At 35.2% G+C, this 13493-nt stretch overlaps 1 protein-coding gene across 1 annotated transcript in view; it reads right to left on the reverse strand.

Moving 5' to 3' along the window:
• ABCB7 (ATP binding cassette subfamily B member 7) overlaps positions 1-13493 on the reverse strand; it is a 172968-nt gene that overhangs the window by 22458 nt on the left and 137017 nt on the right. Inside the window, exons 5-12 of the mRNA XM_055393959.2 lie at positions 7552-7684; positions 6382-6650; positions 5738-5826; positions 5558-5645; positions 4472-4646; positions 3391-3548; positions 2678-2841; positions 2390-2519 (exon numbers count right to left, since the gene is read on the reverse strand). Of these exons, the coding sequence (XP_055249934.2) occupies positions 2390-2519; positions 2678-2841; positions 3391-3548; positions 4472-4646; positions 5558-5645; positions 5738-5826; positions 6382-6650; positions 7552-7684 (1206 nt within the window). The remainder of the gene's footprint in view (positions 1-2389; positions 2520-2677; positions 2842-3390; positions 3549-4471; positions 4647-5557; positions 5646-5737; positions 5827-6381; positions 6651-7551; positions 7685-13493) is intronic.

Genomic DNA, 13493 nt, shown 5'->3' on the forward strand with positions numbered 1-13493 from the left:
ACTTATACACACCCATGTATTTCTGTAAGGATTCCCAGAAGCAGACTGATGGGTTACAAGCATACATTTACCCTTGGATAGTATGACCCAACTGTCTTCCAAAAATGCTCCAACAGCATATATTCCAACCAACAATGTATGAGGGTGCCAGGACCCATATCCTCAAGAACCCTGGATATTAATAAGTTTTCATTGTTGCAGCTTTTAAGGGTAAAATGTGGTTTAAGGGTAAAATGTGGTTTTTGTTTAAATTGGCATTTCTCTTATTACTAATGAAATTGAATATATTTTCATATATTAATATCTCAGAAGCTTTTAAATTGGACTTGAAACACAGAAAGCAAAGAATTTATGCATTATAGATTTTTGGGGGGAGAAAGTTCACTACACGCATTCATTTGATATTTCAATTTAATCTGACATGGCACTCTAAAGCTAATTTACTTAATGCGAGTATCTACATCGCACTTTTCTTTCAGTATCCAATGGTTGTAAGGCAATAGTTAGTAAGATGAAACAATATGACTCTATTGATTAACATTAACCAGTACACTCAATTAATTAAGATCTTCTTTAATATCATAATCAGCCCTAGAATTACAGATATTATTTCAAGTCATATTTTAATAACTTTTACACCTAATAATAATATAAACTTTTCTTGTATGGAGGTGGTAGTTCAATCCAATGAGTTTAAAGTTCTGCAAAGACAAAATACTTATTTTTAAATATTTAGAAAAAAAATAAAATAAATGCTAACTGGATGTGTTAAAAACACAAAATGTATGGTAACGTAAAAGTTAATTAAATAATCCATAATCCCACCAACTAGCAATAACTACTATTAACAGGCTGGTGTATTTTCTCAAATTTTTTTCTGTTACATGTATTTATTTAATATTATAAAATGGAGATATTACATTTTGTTTGGAAATTCTTTTTCAACAAACTTTGTATCTGAGTATTTTTCCATGATACTCAATACTCTTTACAAACATGATATTTATATTGTTCCTAACTTCTGCTATTATAAACAAACTATAATGAACAGCTTAGCATATAAAAATCTGTTCACTTCTGTTTATTTCCTTACTAAAACTTCCTAGAGGAAGAATTACTGTAATAAAGACTAAATATTTTTCAGACTCTTGTTATATACTGCCAATTTGCTCACCAGGAAAGCTGTAAGATTCCTCCAGCAAGAGACTGGCCATTTCACATAGCCTTACCCAAACTAGACATCATGAATTTTTAAATCTTTACCGGTCTGATAGGTGAAAAGTGGTATACCATTGTTGATTTAATTACTAAGATTTCTAATAAGGATGAGCATCTTTTCTTTCATTTATTGACCACGTATATTTTTCCTTAGTGAATAAAATGCTTTATTTTTCAAAATAATTCAACATATAGTCTACAAATCACCTAAATCAAAATCACGTAGGAGGCATATTCACAAATGCAGGTTTCTGGGGCCCACACTGCCCTCATAAAGAGTGTGTGAAAGGGAGTTGGAATTTCAATAATCTCCCTAGGTGACTCATGCACTCCAAATTTGGGATTCTCAGGAAAAGGGAGGACAGGGCAGAGTGGCATGCATCAGATCACTTGAGGACCGTTTACAAGCTACAAAACATGGATAGAGAAGCCTGGCAGGCTACAGTCCATGGGGTCACAAAGAGTTGAACACGACTTAGCAACTAAACCACCTATGCTACAACCAAGTCCCAGGTTTCTCTATTGGCTTTCAGCATAAGAAAAACTTATAACCTATAAGGCTATCTCCTTATTTCCTCAGAGCTTACTCTGAACTTGTTTCCCCCTACAGTCACTCAGCAAATACTTGTTAAATGCTCACTATGGGTCAGGCACTGTGCTTGTTACTTGGGGACAAGGCATACCAACTTGAAGTTGGCAGCCAAACTGTTTTATAATTTTTATATATTTACTATGTCAAAAACTGCTCAAATGATAGTTTACATTTACTGAACAGTTACGTGAGGGACATCGTACTTGGTGCTTTACACATATATCTCTAATCCATATTAATTCTGTCCTATAAGAAAAATGGTATCCTACAGATGAGGAAACTGAGGTCCACAACTATACAACATATAAGAGTTAAAGCTGGGCTTAGAATCCAATTCTGTCTAACTCCAGTCTGAGCTCTTTCCTCTATGTTATGTTTTCTTCCTAAGGCTTAAAAAAAATCTTCCCATCATGAAGATTTTTAAATTCATGTTTTTTTGGTAACAGAATATGGCCTGTAGGGCCTAATGCTTCCAACTTAATTAACATATACTGACTCCTTGGATCCAAATTATTCTAGTAAAAGATCCAGCAACCCAACAGATCTTCCCCCAAATAGGTTTTTTCCTTTTTTAAATACCTGAGGTACCACTCCCACTGCCCTCCGAAGGCTTTCCAGGCTCACATCTTGTATATTTTGACCAGCAAGGTAAATGTTACCCTTTTGAGGCTCATAGAAGCGAAACAATAGCCTCACTATTGTGCTTTTCCTGAAACAGAAAACAAGGAAAGGTTATATAGCTCCAACTGGCATTAAGGAACCCCTATTTTAAACTACAGTAATCATTTTATTAAGATAAAGAAAAAATATTACATTGGGAATCATCAATCAGTGATGTAAGATTTTATAAACAACTAAATTACCCACCCTGACCCACTACCTCCTACAATGGCCACTTTCTTTCCTGCAGGGACTTCAAAAGATATTCCATTAAGGACTTTCTGCCCCTCAATGTATTCAAAATGCACATTATCAAAGGCCACCGTAGCTGTCTGTGGTGTGATCTGAAGGGGAGATGCCATCGCTTTGTCCTAGCAGGGAAGGAAAAAAAAAGGCACTTTATACACCGCTTAGAGTATTGCTATGCAGATAATTTTCTAATTCAGAGAGATAAAAAGGAAAACAATGGGAAAGGAGAAAAAGTTTATAAGTGGAGTTAGACCACTTCTATGCATGCTTTTAAAGATCTGTTTTTCCCCTTACTGCTAAGGGCAAAAATCCTGAATGCTCTGATTTCTGATCAGTTTGTTTTGGGGAGGAAGAGAGATGGTGGGCAGGGGAAAGGAGGTTGAGAATATAAGGAGCGGCAACAACATTTTGTATCATTATTAGCAAAAGTAAATCAAGTGCAAGTAAAAATAATTGAAGTTAACAAGGTATAATATTCTTTGCTAATGTTGTTAAGGGTTCTAAACATAGAAGTAAAAGCTATAACAGCCTTTTAATACACATATAGCCCCAATTCCTGCAAAATACAAATTAGTTTGCTAACATGGTGATATAAGACTGTTATCCCAGAATAATACCATTATGGGATGATGCTTATATGCTTTTAAAAAGGTATTAAATACATTACTTACTTTAATTCGGGTGTCTACCTTGAGTAGAGTAAACAAGGTGTTCATATCTATAAGAGCTTGTCTAGTCTCTCTGTATACAGTTCCCAGAAAGTTAAGAGGTAATGAAAGCTGAAAAAGCAGTCCATTCACCATTACTAAATCTCCAACAGTAAGGGTACCTTAATATGCAGTTGGTAGAGAAAAAAAATACTTTAGATGTCATAACTTTCCAGTTTAAGATAGAGAAGTTTACAGTTTATTACTGTGGAATACAGTTCAAAATATACATAATCAGCAACGGTAAGGCCTACTCTAATTCCAAAACATTTTAACCCATGATTTAGGAATATATAGGGAACTAGATATGTGCTAAGTGGAATGGGAAAAGCCTACCCATACACTACACATGATATATAAGAAAAAAGAATGGTTTAAAAAATCAGAAAGAATGGTTTAAAAATGCAGACAGAAATGGAAAGCTGAAAATCTTTTCTTTCTTCCTAAGATACTAGCATAATATAAAATAGAATTTTTTAAAAGTATAAATTAAAACATTGGAGGAAATGGATATCATGATTGGGAATGATAAACCATATATTAAGGTCATAGTGAATGAAAGAATCCTAACTGAGCAAGCAAGTTACAGAAAGGAGGCAAGGATATTATTTATTTTTGAAATGTTTTACAAATGAACAGCTAATAGATAAAAGGGTTACTAGCAATAAGACTGCTCGCACTTTAGTCCTTTGGACTAAACACTAAGTTAATTACACTTCTTTCCAGGTCCACAAGAGAAATTAGAAATATTAGATGATACAAAGCATGTTACTCCTAAAAGAATCAGATTGTAGCCCCACAAACAGCAATCCCAATCAATGAGAAAATGAGTGCTAAATTTGTAGCGTTAAACAAAAGAAAACAACATACCATCAAGAAAACATATTGTGATACAAAAATGAAAGTACTCCAAAGATGTTATAATACCTTGTTAAATATGCTTTATATTTAAGACTAAAATACATATTCCTTTCATTAATATTTTTTATAAAGGTTAAGTAAAACACTGACGTGTTCACAAACGTGAAAACCACAGATCTATTACCTGCCACAATTCCCTGACTGGCGAGCACCATTATGGCTGTTAAGCCAACACTGAAAATAGCACTTTGACCAAAGTTCAGCATAGCCAGAGTAGAGGTACTTTTCAATGAAGCAGCTTCATATGTCTTCAAAAATCCATCATATCTTTGTGCTTCATAATTTTCATTATTAAAATACTACAAAATACATAAAAATAGTAATTACATACAAGTATAATTGGAATCAGACTTCATCTATGGATACAATTTTGTACTGCACAGGAAATCTTAAAAACTTAACTTTCAATGCATTGGACTATGGTACGCCTACAGTTTTCCACAATGGACAGTATTTTAAAAGTCCATAAAATTCATCCCCAAAATATTTAAAGAATGCCTAGTTAATTTAAATCCAGATCTATAAAAGCTGTCAAGGGACTTCCTTCACAAAGCCTTCCCTTGATCCCCTGAGACTATCTGAATTCACAATTTCATTGCTCCCATCACATTATGCCTTCTTGTGTCATCACTTGCATACTTTAACTCTCCCAATGCTTAGCAAATTCTGGGAGGGTAAGGATTAAACAGCAATCATTGATTTTACTGTCCTCCTCATTACAGGACTTAGCATAGTGTGTTGCACACAACAGGCATTCAGTAATATTTGTTAAATGGAAAAATGAACAAATAAATGAAAGAATTAGTGAAAAGCACTATGCTAGCTAGGCACTATGACGGATAGAGTCAAAACTCAGTGTGCCTATTATAAACAGTGCTGCAATGAACATTGGAGTATATGTGTCTCTTTCAATTCTGGTTTCCTTGGTGTGTATGCCCAGGAGTGTGATTGAATCAAATGCTAACTATACTGTCACTACCACTTATAAGTGAATTTAGAAGGTAAAGTTCTGATGGTGCCACACAAAAAATGAGGTAGAAAGAAAGGGCAATGCCTAAATAAAAGAAAAACAATAAAGTACTATTATTTCATCATACCAAGAGATCCTATCCTAATCCGCAGCTCTAACTTACAGCACCTATAATATTAAACGGCAGAACAAATCTTGGTGCAGTGTGAAAGGAAGAAAAAGTCAAATTAAACATATTACCTTCACAGTTTCATAATTCAGCAGCGAGTCTATGGCAGCATTGCCTGCATCATTATCTGCTTTGTTCATTTCTATTCTAAATTTAGTTCTGTAAGACAAAGATGTGCATAGGTATGGAATGTCTGCTATAGAAGCACAACTAATTTCTTCACCTTGACTGACCTCTGGGGAATACCTTACCTCCACTGTGTGATGGCAACTGTGAATGCTGTGTATGCACCAAGTGTCCCAAGGGTCACCAATGCAAACTGGGCACCACATCTATAATACTGGAAAAGGCAAAAAAAGAAATGAGCTTAGACATTATTCCTGTCAAATAGTTTATAATATATAATAGCAAACTTCAAAGATTCTAATTAAAAATATGTTGGTATAAAGTTGTATATATGAAAAACTAAGTAAGAAATACCTTAGAAAACCAACTTTAAATTATACACATACTTTTAATTATAAAATATGAAACGGTGAATCATTATGCCTAAAATGTTATGAATGGTGAATAGCAAGAAACCTAGATATTCTGAGCATACCAGTCCAAAGTCATATACCATAATATCTGCTAACAACAAAGAAACTGCAAGCATTAGCTAAATGACTGATCTATGTGTAGAACTGAACAACTCTTTACAATAACAACATAACAAAAGACTTTAGATACAGTCCCTTGAAGCTTGTGGTAAAATAATTAAACTGCATAATCCTTCTGGCATCATGGAATTTTGCTTTAAAATCATCAGCATGCAACAGTACAAAAGCTTGAAGTACTAAACATCTACTAACAAGAATGTATGATAAAAGGTTGTCATGAAAAATGTTTTACTTACCAAAACACCACTGACAAGAGTCACCTCAAACATGATGGGAAGAAGATTAAATACTAAAGCACTCAGGACAAAACTGATACCCCTTGTCCCTCTGTCAATAGCCTTTGATAAAGCTCCTGTCTGTCTGCTCAGGTGGAAAGCCAGATCCAGGTTGTGAAGATGGAGAAAGACATTTTTGGCGATTCTTCGGATTGAATTTTGGGCTACCTTGCCAAATACTGCATTTCGAACTTCATTAAAAAAGGCAGCTCCCGCTCTTGATACACCATCTAACAGTACATTCAAGAAAAAATGGGGTGCAAAAACATTAGAATTGTTGCAGTGCAAAAAACAGCAAGGGCTCAGAAAATGTTTGTACAATGAATGAGCATATCACAGAATACTTACACTAAAAGAAACCTAGAAAACATTTAGCCTAGTATTAAGTATTCCACCACTATGAAAATCTTTCATTGTTATTTACCTCCATAAGCTTCCAGATGTTAAAAGATTTTTTCCAAGTAAATACTTTTACTAAATAGCAACCCAAAAGACCCTGATGCTGGGAAAGATTGAAGGAAGGAGGAGAAGGGGATAACAGAGGATGAGATGGTTGGATGGCATCACCGACTCAATGGACATGAGTTTGAGTAGGCTCTGGGAGTTGGTGATGGACAGGGAGGCCTGGTGTGCTGCAGTCCATGGGGTTGCAAAGAGTTGGACATGACTGAGCAACTGAACTGAACTGAACTGAGCCCATAAGGTCTTATTATAGATAAATGCACAGTATCTGTTGAGGTTTTATGATCTAATTCAATTCCCCCAAGAAATAAATGATAAAATTGATATCCTGAAAAATCCAAGTGCTTTGACTAAGCATGCTCCAACTCAGGTCTGAATCTCACAGAGCATCCTTTCTATGGCATGGGGACACAAAGCATTATAGTCTTCATAATAATGTCTTAACTCATGCTATTGCCTTCTAGAACTTAGAAACTTTTATTATATTAATTTTTGGAAAGTATATCATACAAAGAACATTTAAAAATCACATATCAAAAAAAAATTGCACATAGCACAAATATCCAAAATGCTAAGTTGTGTTTGTGGTAAAAGGTCATATGCTCAAGTATGATGAAACCCTCCTGAAGAAAGTCAACACCTGTAGACAGATTAAAGAACCACACATACAACCAATCAGAACTGCTGTTGCCATGGTTGCAACTGTATTTGGTGCATCACTCAGGTTCAGCATGTTTCCCGACATCTGGTTGAGGCTGTCTACAGCATATTTAAACATGAAGGGAACCACAATATTCATGGCCTAAAAACATAAAAGTAGCAATTAGCCATCATATACAAATTATTTTTTTACAAAAGTACAAATATTTACCTTAAACTAGCATTTATGGGTATGTTTAGATATTAACCATTTACCATGGAATCATTTTTCCCAGTTTATAAAGATAAAATCTTTGGCAGTGGGAGAGCTGTCATTTCAGGATTCCTACCTTACACTGACTGTCATGTTAATATTCATTTACAAGCTATGTGCATTAATCAAATGCTCCCGCCTCCATGAAATCACCCCTGATCATCCATTCAAAAATGCTTTCTTTGTTATCTAAAATCCTACAGAGCCCATGGCATATACAGCAAATTGCCTTATGTTATAGTTACTTGTAAGAGTCGGACACGACTGAGTGACTTCACTTTCACTTTTCACTTTCATGCACTGGAGAAGGCAATGGCAATCCACTCCAGTATTCTTGCCTGGAGAATCCCAGGGACGGGAGCCTGGTGGGCTGCCGTCTATGGGGTCGCATAGAGTCGGATACGACTGACGTGAGTTAGCAGCAGCATAGTTACTTGTATATATATTTTTCTTTTCTACCAGATTCTTGACAGTCTGTATCATAGTCCTCTTTCTGTCCCACTTATATTGAGTACAATGCTTTGTAGGTAGAAGGTATTCAATAAATATGTGTAAAATTATTTATTCACCAAAATAATGGTAAAACTGAAATTACACAGCAAAAAGGATCTCAAAAGCAGATAAATTGTAAGCATCTGTGTTTGATTCATTCACCACTGGCAGGGGAAAAAGAAACAACACTGATACATACATTTGGCCCAGAAAATATCCCTTTACTCTAATACCATATAAAACAAAACCCAATGAATACCAAACTAAGGTTTCAAACACCAACCTATATTTCCATGAGAATACACCAAAGGAAAAAAAAATGAGGAGTATAATGCTTTCATATATTCAAGATAAGTTAGTCAATCACTCACATTTCACATTTTCTATAAAGTTATTATACTGTTAAAAACACTAACCATCATTTAGAAAAAGGAAGTTGGTAAAGCTGGCCGTTTTCTTTGAAGAAATTAAATTCATATACATTAATAATGTGAATACAATTTTATAAGACTTAACAAAAACAATGAAATCCCAGTTCTTGTTAGTTCCATTATTATATCATTCATCTTTGATAAACAGAAAGAATATGGTCAGTAAACCTAAGATTAGCTACAACTGACAGGAACTACATAAATCTTACCAATCAAGATTTCAAATGTATAAAAATGTCTTAGCGACCAAGTAGGTACTGTAACATTTAATATCATTCAAATAGACAGCAGATGTTGGAATATTTTTAAAACTCAATGCTATGGAAAAAATTGCTTAAAACTTTAAGATTTATAACTTCCCAAATATAATCTAATAAATAGTTGATTTCAAGTAACATAAAAATTTATAAATTCTGATTCCCATATAATCATATATTCTTAGGCGTTTTGTTTCTACTTGAAATGGTCTCCCTGCTCAATGTAACTCTCCTCTTTGTTCTTCAAAACCCACTTTGAATCTCGTTCCCATCATGACGCCTTCTCTAAAATCTGCAGCCCTTTTGGCACTTTCTATTTTCTAACCTTTCTATTTTTATAGTTTAAAGTACAGCATTTAAAATTTTTATCATATATTTATCACTCACTTTATCTCCAGGTACATGTATAGATAACTCAGTGGAAACCTTTTGCAACAAACAAACATTTTGTAAAAATAGCTATACGAGTCAGCAATGGTGCCTAGGTACCTATCAAAGGTGAGAGCTGAATGAAATGGTTATTACCTCTAAAATTGAGAAAACTCAGGTTCTATGATTTTTAATGACTTTTTTAGTAAGCAGCGGGGCTGGAATTAAAATCCAGATCTACTTTGAAATTCAGAATTTTTTCCAGTATACCATAACCATATCAGCAGCTTATAAGGCAGGGCCAAAAGTATTTAATTACTTTTGTACCCTAAAATGGCTGGAGAAGGAAATGGCAACCTACTCCAATATTCTTGCCTGGAGAATCCCATGGACAGAGGAGCCTGGCAGGCTACAATCCGTGGGGTTGCAAGAGTCGGACACTATTTAGTGACAAAACCACCACCACCACCACCCTAAATGGATACTCTTAAGTGTAATACTTAAAACAGTTACAGCTGGTAACAGCTGAAAAGTATTTAAATAAATTTGTACAAGTAATTTAAATAAACCTGAACAGATTCCAGGTTTTCTGTATAATAAGGCTAAATCCCCTCACTTGCATTCCAGTATACCAGGGACTCTTTGGTGGTTCAATGATAAAGAATCTGCCTGCAATGCAGGAGACATGGGTTCAATCCCTGTGTCAGGAACTTCCCCTGGAGAAGAAAATGGCAACCTACTCCAGCATTCTTGCCTGAGAAATCAAATGGACAGTGGAGCCTGGCAGGCTACAGTTCATGGGGTTTTAAGAATCAGTCACAACTTAGCAACTAAAACACCACCACACTTTTGAGTGCAAGAAAAGGTGATAGTTACAGCTAGCATGCAATTCTCACAATGCATAGCCCATTATATCTTTGCCATACTTAAGAGTAAATTGTCACTGAAACTAATGTATCACCAAGAAAATTGTGCAATTTTATTTTTTTTGAAAATGTATTTGCATTTGGTCAAATTGGGAGCATCCTTATAAGCATGTAAATAATTTGAATGTCATCTGTCTGTAGTTAGCACAGTGCTAAGAACATACACTACCTGTAATGATAACTGTTAATTACTGTCAGTTTCCCCATAAAAGCAATTTTTAAAAGGAAAACCACCAAAGAAATGGAAAAGATTACATGCAGATGTTATCTACATGTAGACCATTAGTATACCATTACATGTGGTTTCCACTGATCTTGTGATATCTTGAGAATGTGTTCAGTTGCTCAGTCATGTCTGACTCTTTGTGGCCCCATGGACTGTACCCTGCCAGGGTCCTCTGTACATGGAATTTTCCAGGCAGGAATACTGGAGTGGATTGCCATTCCCTACACTGGGGGTTTTCCTGACCCAGGGATCAAATCCATGTCTCACTGGGGGTGGTGGTGGTGGCAAATATTGATTTCCCCCTAATATTCTGCCTTCAGCAGAAGTAGACTTAAATCATCTCAGACAACTGTGATTTTTTAACTTTTCATTTTGAAATAATCATAGGCTGACAGGAAGTTGCAGAAGTAGTACAGAGACTCATAACCCTTCACCCAGCATCTCCTAATGATGGCATCTATTATATAGCTGTAGTTCAATATCAAAACCAAAAATGTACATTGGCACATTACTGTTAAGTAGGCTATAGAACTCATTCAGTTTTAATTTTTAAATGTGTATTAGTGTGTGTGTGGTTTGTATGTGTTATCTATATGGTTCTATGCAATTTTGTCCCATGTTCAGATCCATGTAATCATCACAACAATCAAGACACAGAACTGTTTCATCACTACAGAAGAACTTCCTTATGCTACTTATTTATATTCCTTCATCAAAGATGATGCATCTATCAATAGCTCATCTCTTTTTACTGCTGAGTATTAGTCCATGATGTAGAATAATTTATTCAACCACTCACTCATATCTGAAGGATATTATGGTTGTTTATAGTTTGGGGCTATTATTAATAAAGATGTTATGAACATTTTCATACAGGTGGTCATATGTTTTCATTTCTCTATGATAAATGCCCAAGTGGGTAATTGCTAAGTCATACGGTAAGCCTACACTGAACTTTTTAACAAACTGCCATACTCTTTCAAAGTGGCTGGTACCACTTTATATTACTACCAGTAAAGTATGAATGATCCAATTCCTGTGCATCCTCACCAACATTTGATATCATCACAGGTTTTTTTTTTTAATTTTGAAACTATTTTAACAGGTGTATAGTGATATTTCATTGTGGTTTTGTGTTTCCATAACAGCAAAGATGTTGAACATCTTTGCATGTACTCTCTGTTATTCATATATCCTCTCTGATAAAATGTTTGTGTCTTTTGTGCATTCTATATTCGGACTGTTTTTTGCTATTGAATTTTAGGAATTGTTTATATTCTAGATATAGCCCTCTGTTGGTTATGTGATTTATAAATACTTTCTTCCAGTACATAGCTTGTCTTTCATCCTACTGAGGCACCTGAATTTGTACCCCACCTAGAGTCATAAGGAGTCCCTTTCCCTAGGAAACAATGGAGGCCAAGGTAAGAACCAGGACTTTCAAACCCATTTGCAGAGCAGTGCCATGAGAGGCTTGCTAAACAGAAAGATTTAAATGAGATCCAGTCTCACAGTACCCCAAATGCCCAGGTTTTGATAAAAAAAGTCACTCATCATCCCAAGAATGCCTAAGATAGCAACTTGAATAAGAAAATGCAATAGACAGAAATATTAGAACTACCTGACTAGAATTTCAGAATAGCTATCATAAAAGTACTTCAAGAAACATTTGTAAACATGCTTAAATCAACAAAAATAGAATGTCTCAGCAAATAGAGATAAAAGAAGCAAACGAAAAATCTGAAACTGAAAAATATAACTGAAGTAAAAAAGCCTGAATGGATGGGATCCATGGCAGAATGAAGAGGACAAAGGAAAGAATATGTAAACTTGAAGATAGAACAATAGAAATTACCAAATATGAACAAGAGAGAGAAAACAGACTTAAAAAAAGAAACAAAACAGTAAACAAGTCCTAGAAACCTAAGGGACCATAAGAAAAGATCTAGCAATCCTTTTCAGAGTGCCAGAAGAATAAGAGAAAAAGTGTAAAACTGGAAAATGTATTCAAAGAAACAAAAACTCCTCTAATTTGGCAAAGACAAACCCAAGAATTCAAGAAGTTGAGCAACCATAAATAGGGATAAATCCAAAGAAATCGACACTTAGACACATCAAAATTAAACTTTTGAAAGTTAAAGACAAAAAGCTACTAAAAGAGTTCCGTTCCATTCCGTTGCTCAGTCGTGTCTGACTCTTCACGACCCCGTGGACTGTAGCCTACCAGGCTTCTCCGTCCATGGGATTCTCCAGGCAAGAATACTGGAGTGGGTTACCGTTTCCTTCTCCAGGGGATCTTCCCGACCCAGGGATCGAACCCGGGTCTCCCGCATTGGAGGCAGATGCTTTAACCTCTGAGCCACCAGGGAGTTAGACACAAACAATACATTAGGTATAAGAGAAAAACAATTTGAAGACAGAAGATTTCCAGGGAGGCTAGCAGGGAGTGGCATTTTTCAAGTGGTAAAAGAACTGTCAACCAAAATCCTATCACCACAAATTAGCCTTCAGAAATGAAGGGAATAGCAACACATTCTCAGAGTAAAGAAAACTAATAAGAATTAATTAACATCAGACCTGCTCTAAAAGAAATGCTAAAGGAAATTCTTCATACTCACGGGGAATGCTAATAGAAGCAGTATGAATCCCAGAACATTAGGATTGAAGGAAAAGTAACAGAAATGGTAAATATCTAAGCAAATATAGTAGCATATTCTTAAGTTCTATAAAATACATTTGATGGTTTAAAGCAAAACTTAAAACATTGACTGATGGGGTTTTCAATGTATACAGATATAACACATAAAATGATTTGTAAACATAAAAGGGGTCTTAGAGAGTGGTAACAATTTTACATTTCACTTGAAGCGATAATGTACTGATTCTAAGTAGACCATGAAAAGTATATTATAATTCCTAGTGAAGTGAAGTGAAGTTGCTTAGTCGTGTCCGACTCTTTGCAACCCCGTGGACTGTAGCCTACCAGGCTCCTCCGTC

Source organism: Moschus berezovskii, chromosome X (genome assembly GCF_049115385.1).
Source record: "Moschus berezovskii isolate FMDL1 chromosome X, NW_MosBer_1.0, whole genome shotgun sequence".
Lineage (NCBI taxonomy): Eukaryota > Metazoa > Chordata > Mammalia > Artiodactyla > Moschidae > Moschus > Moschus berezovskii.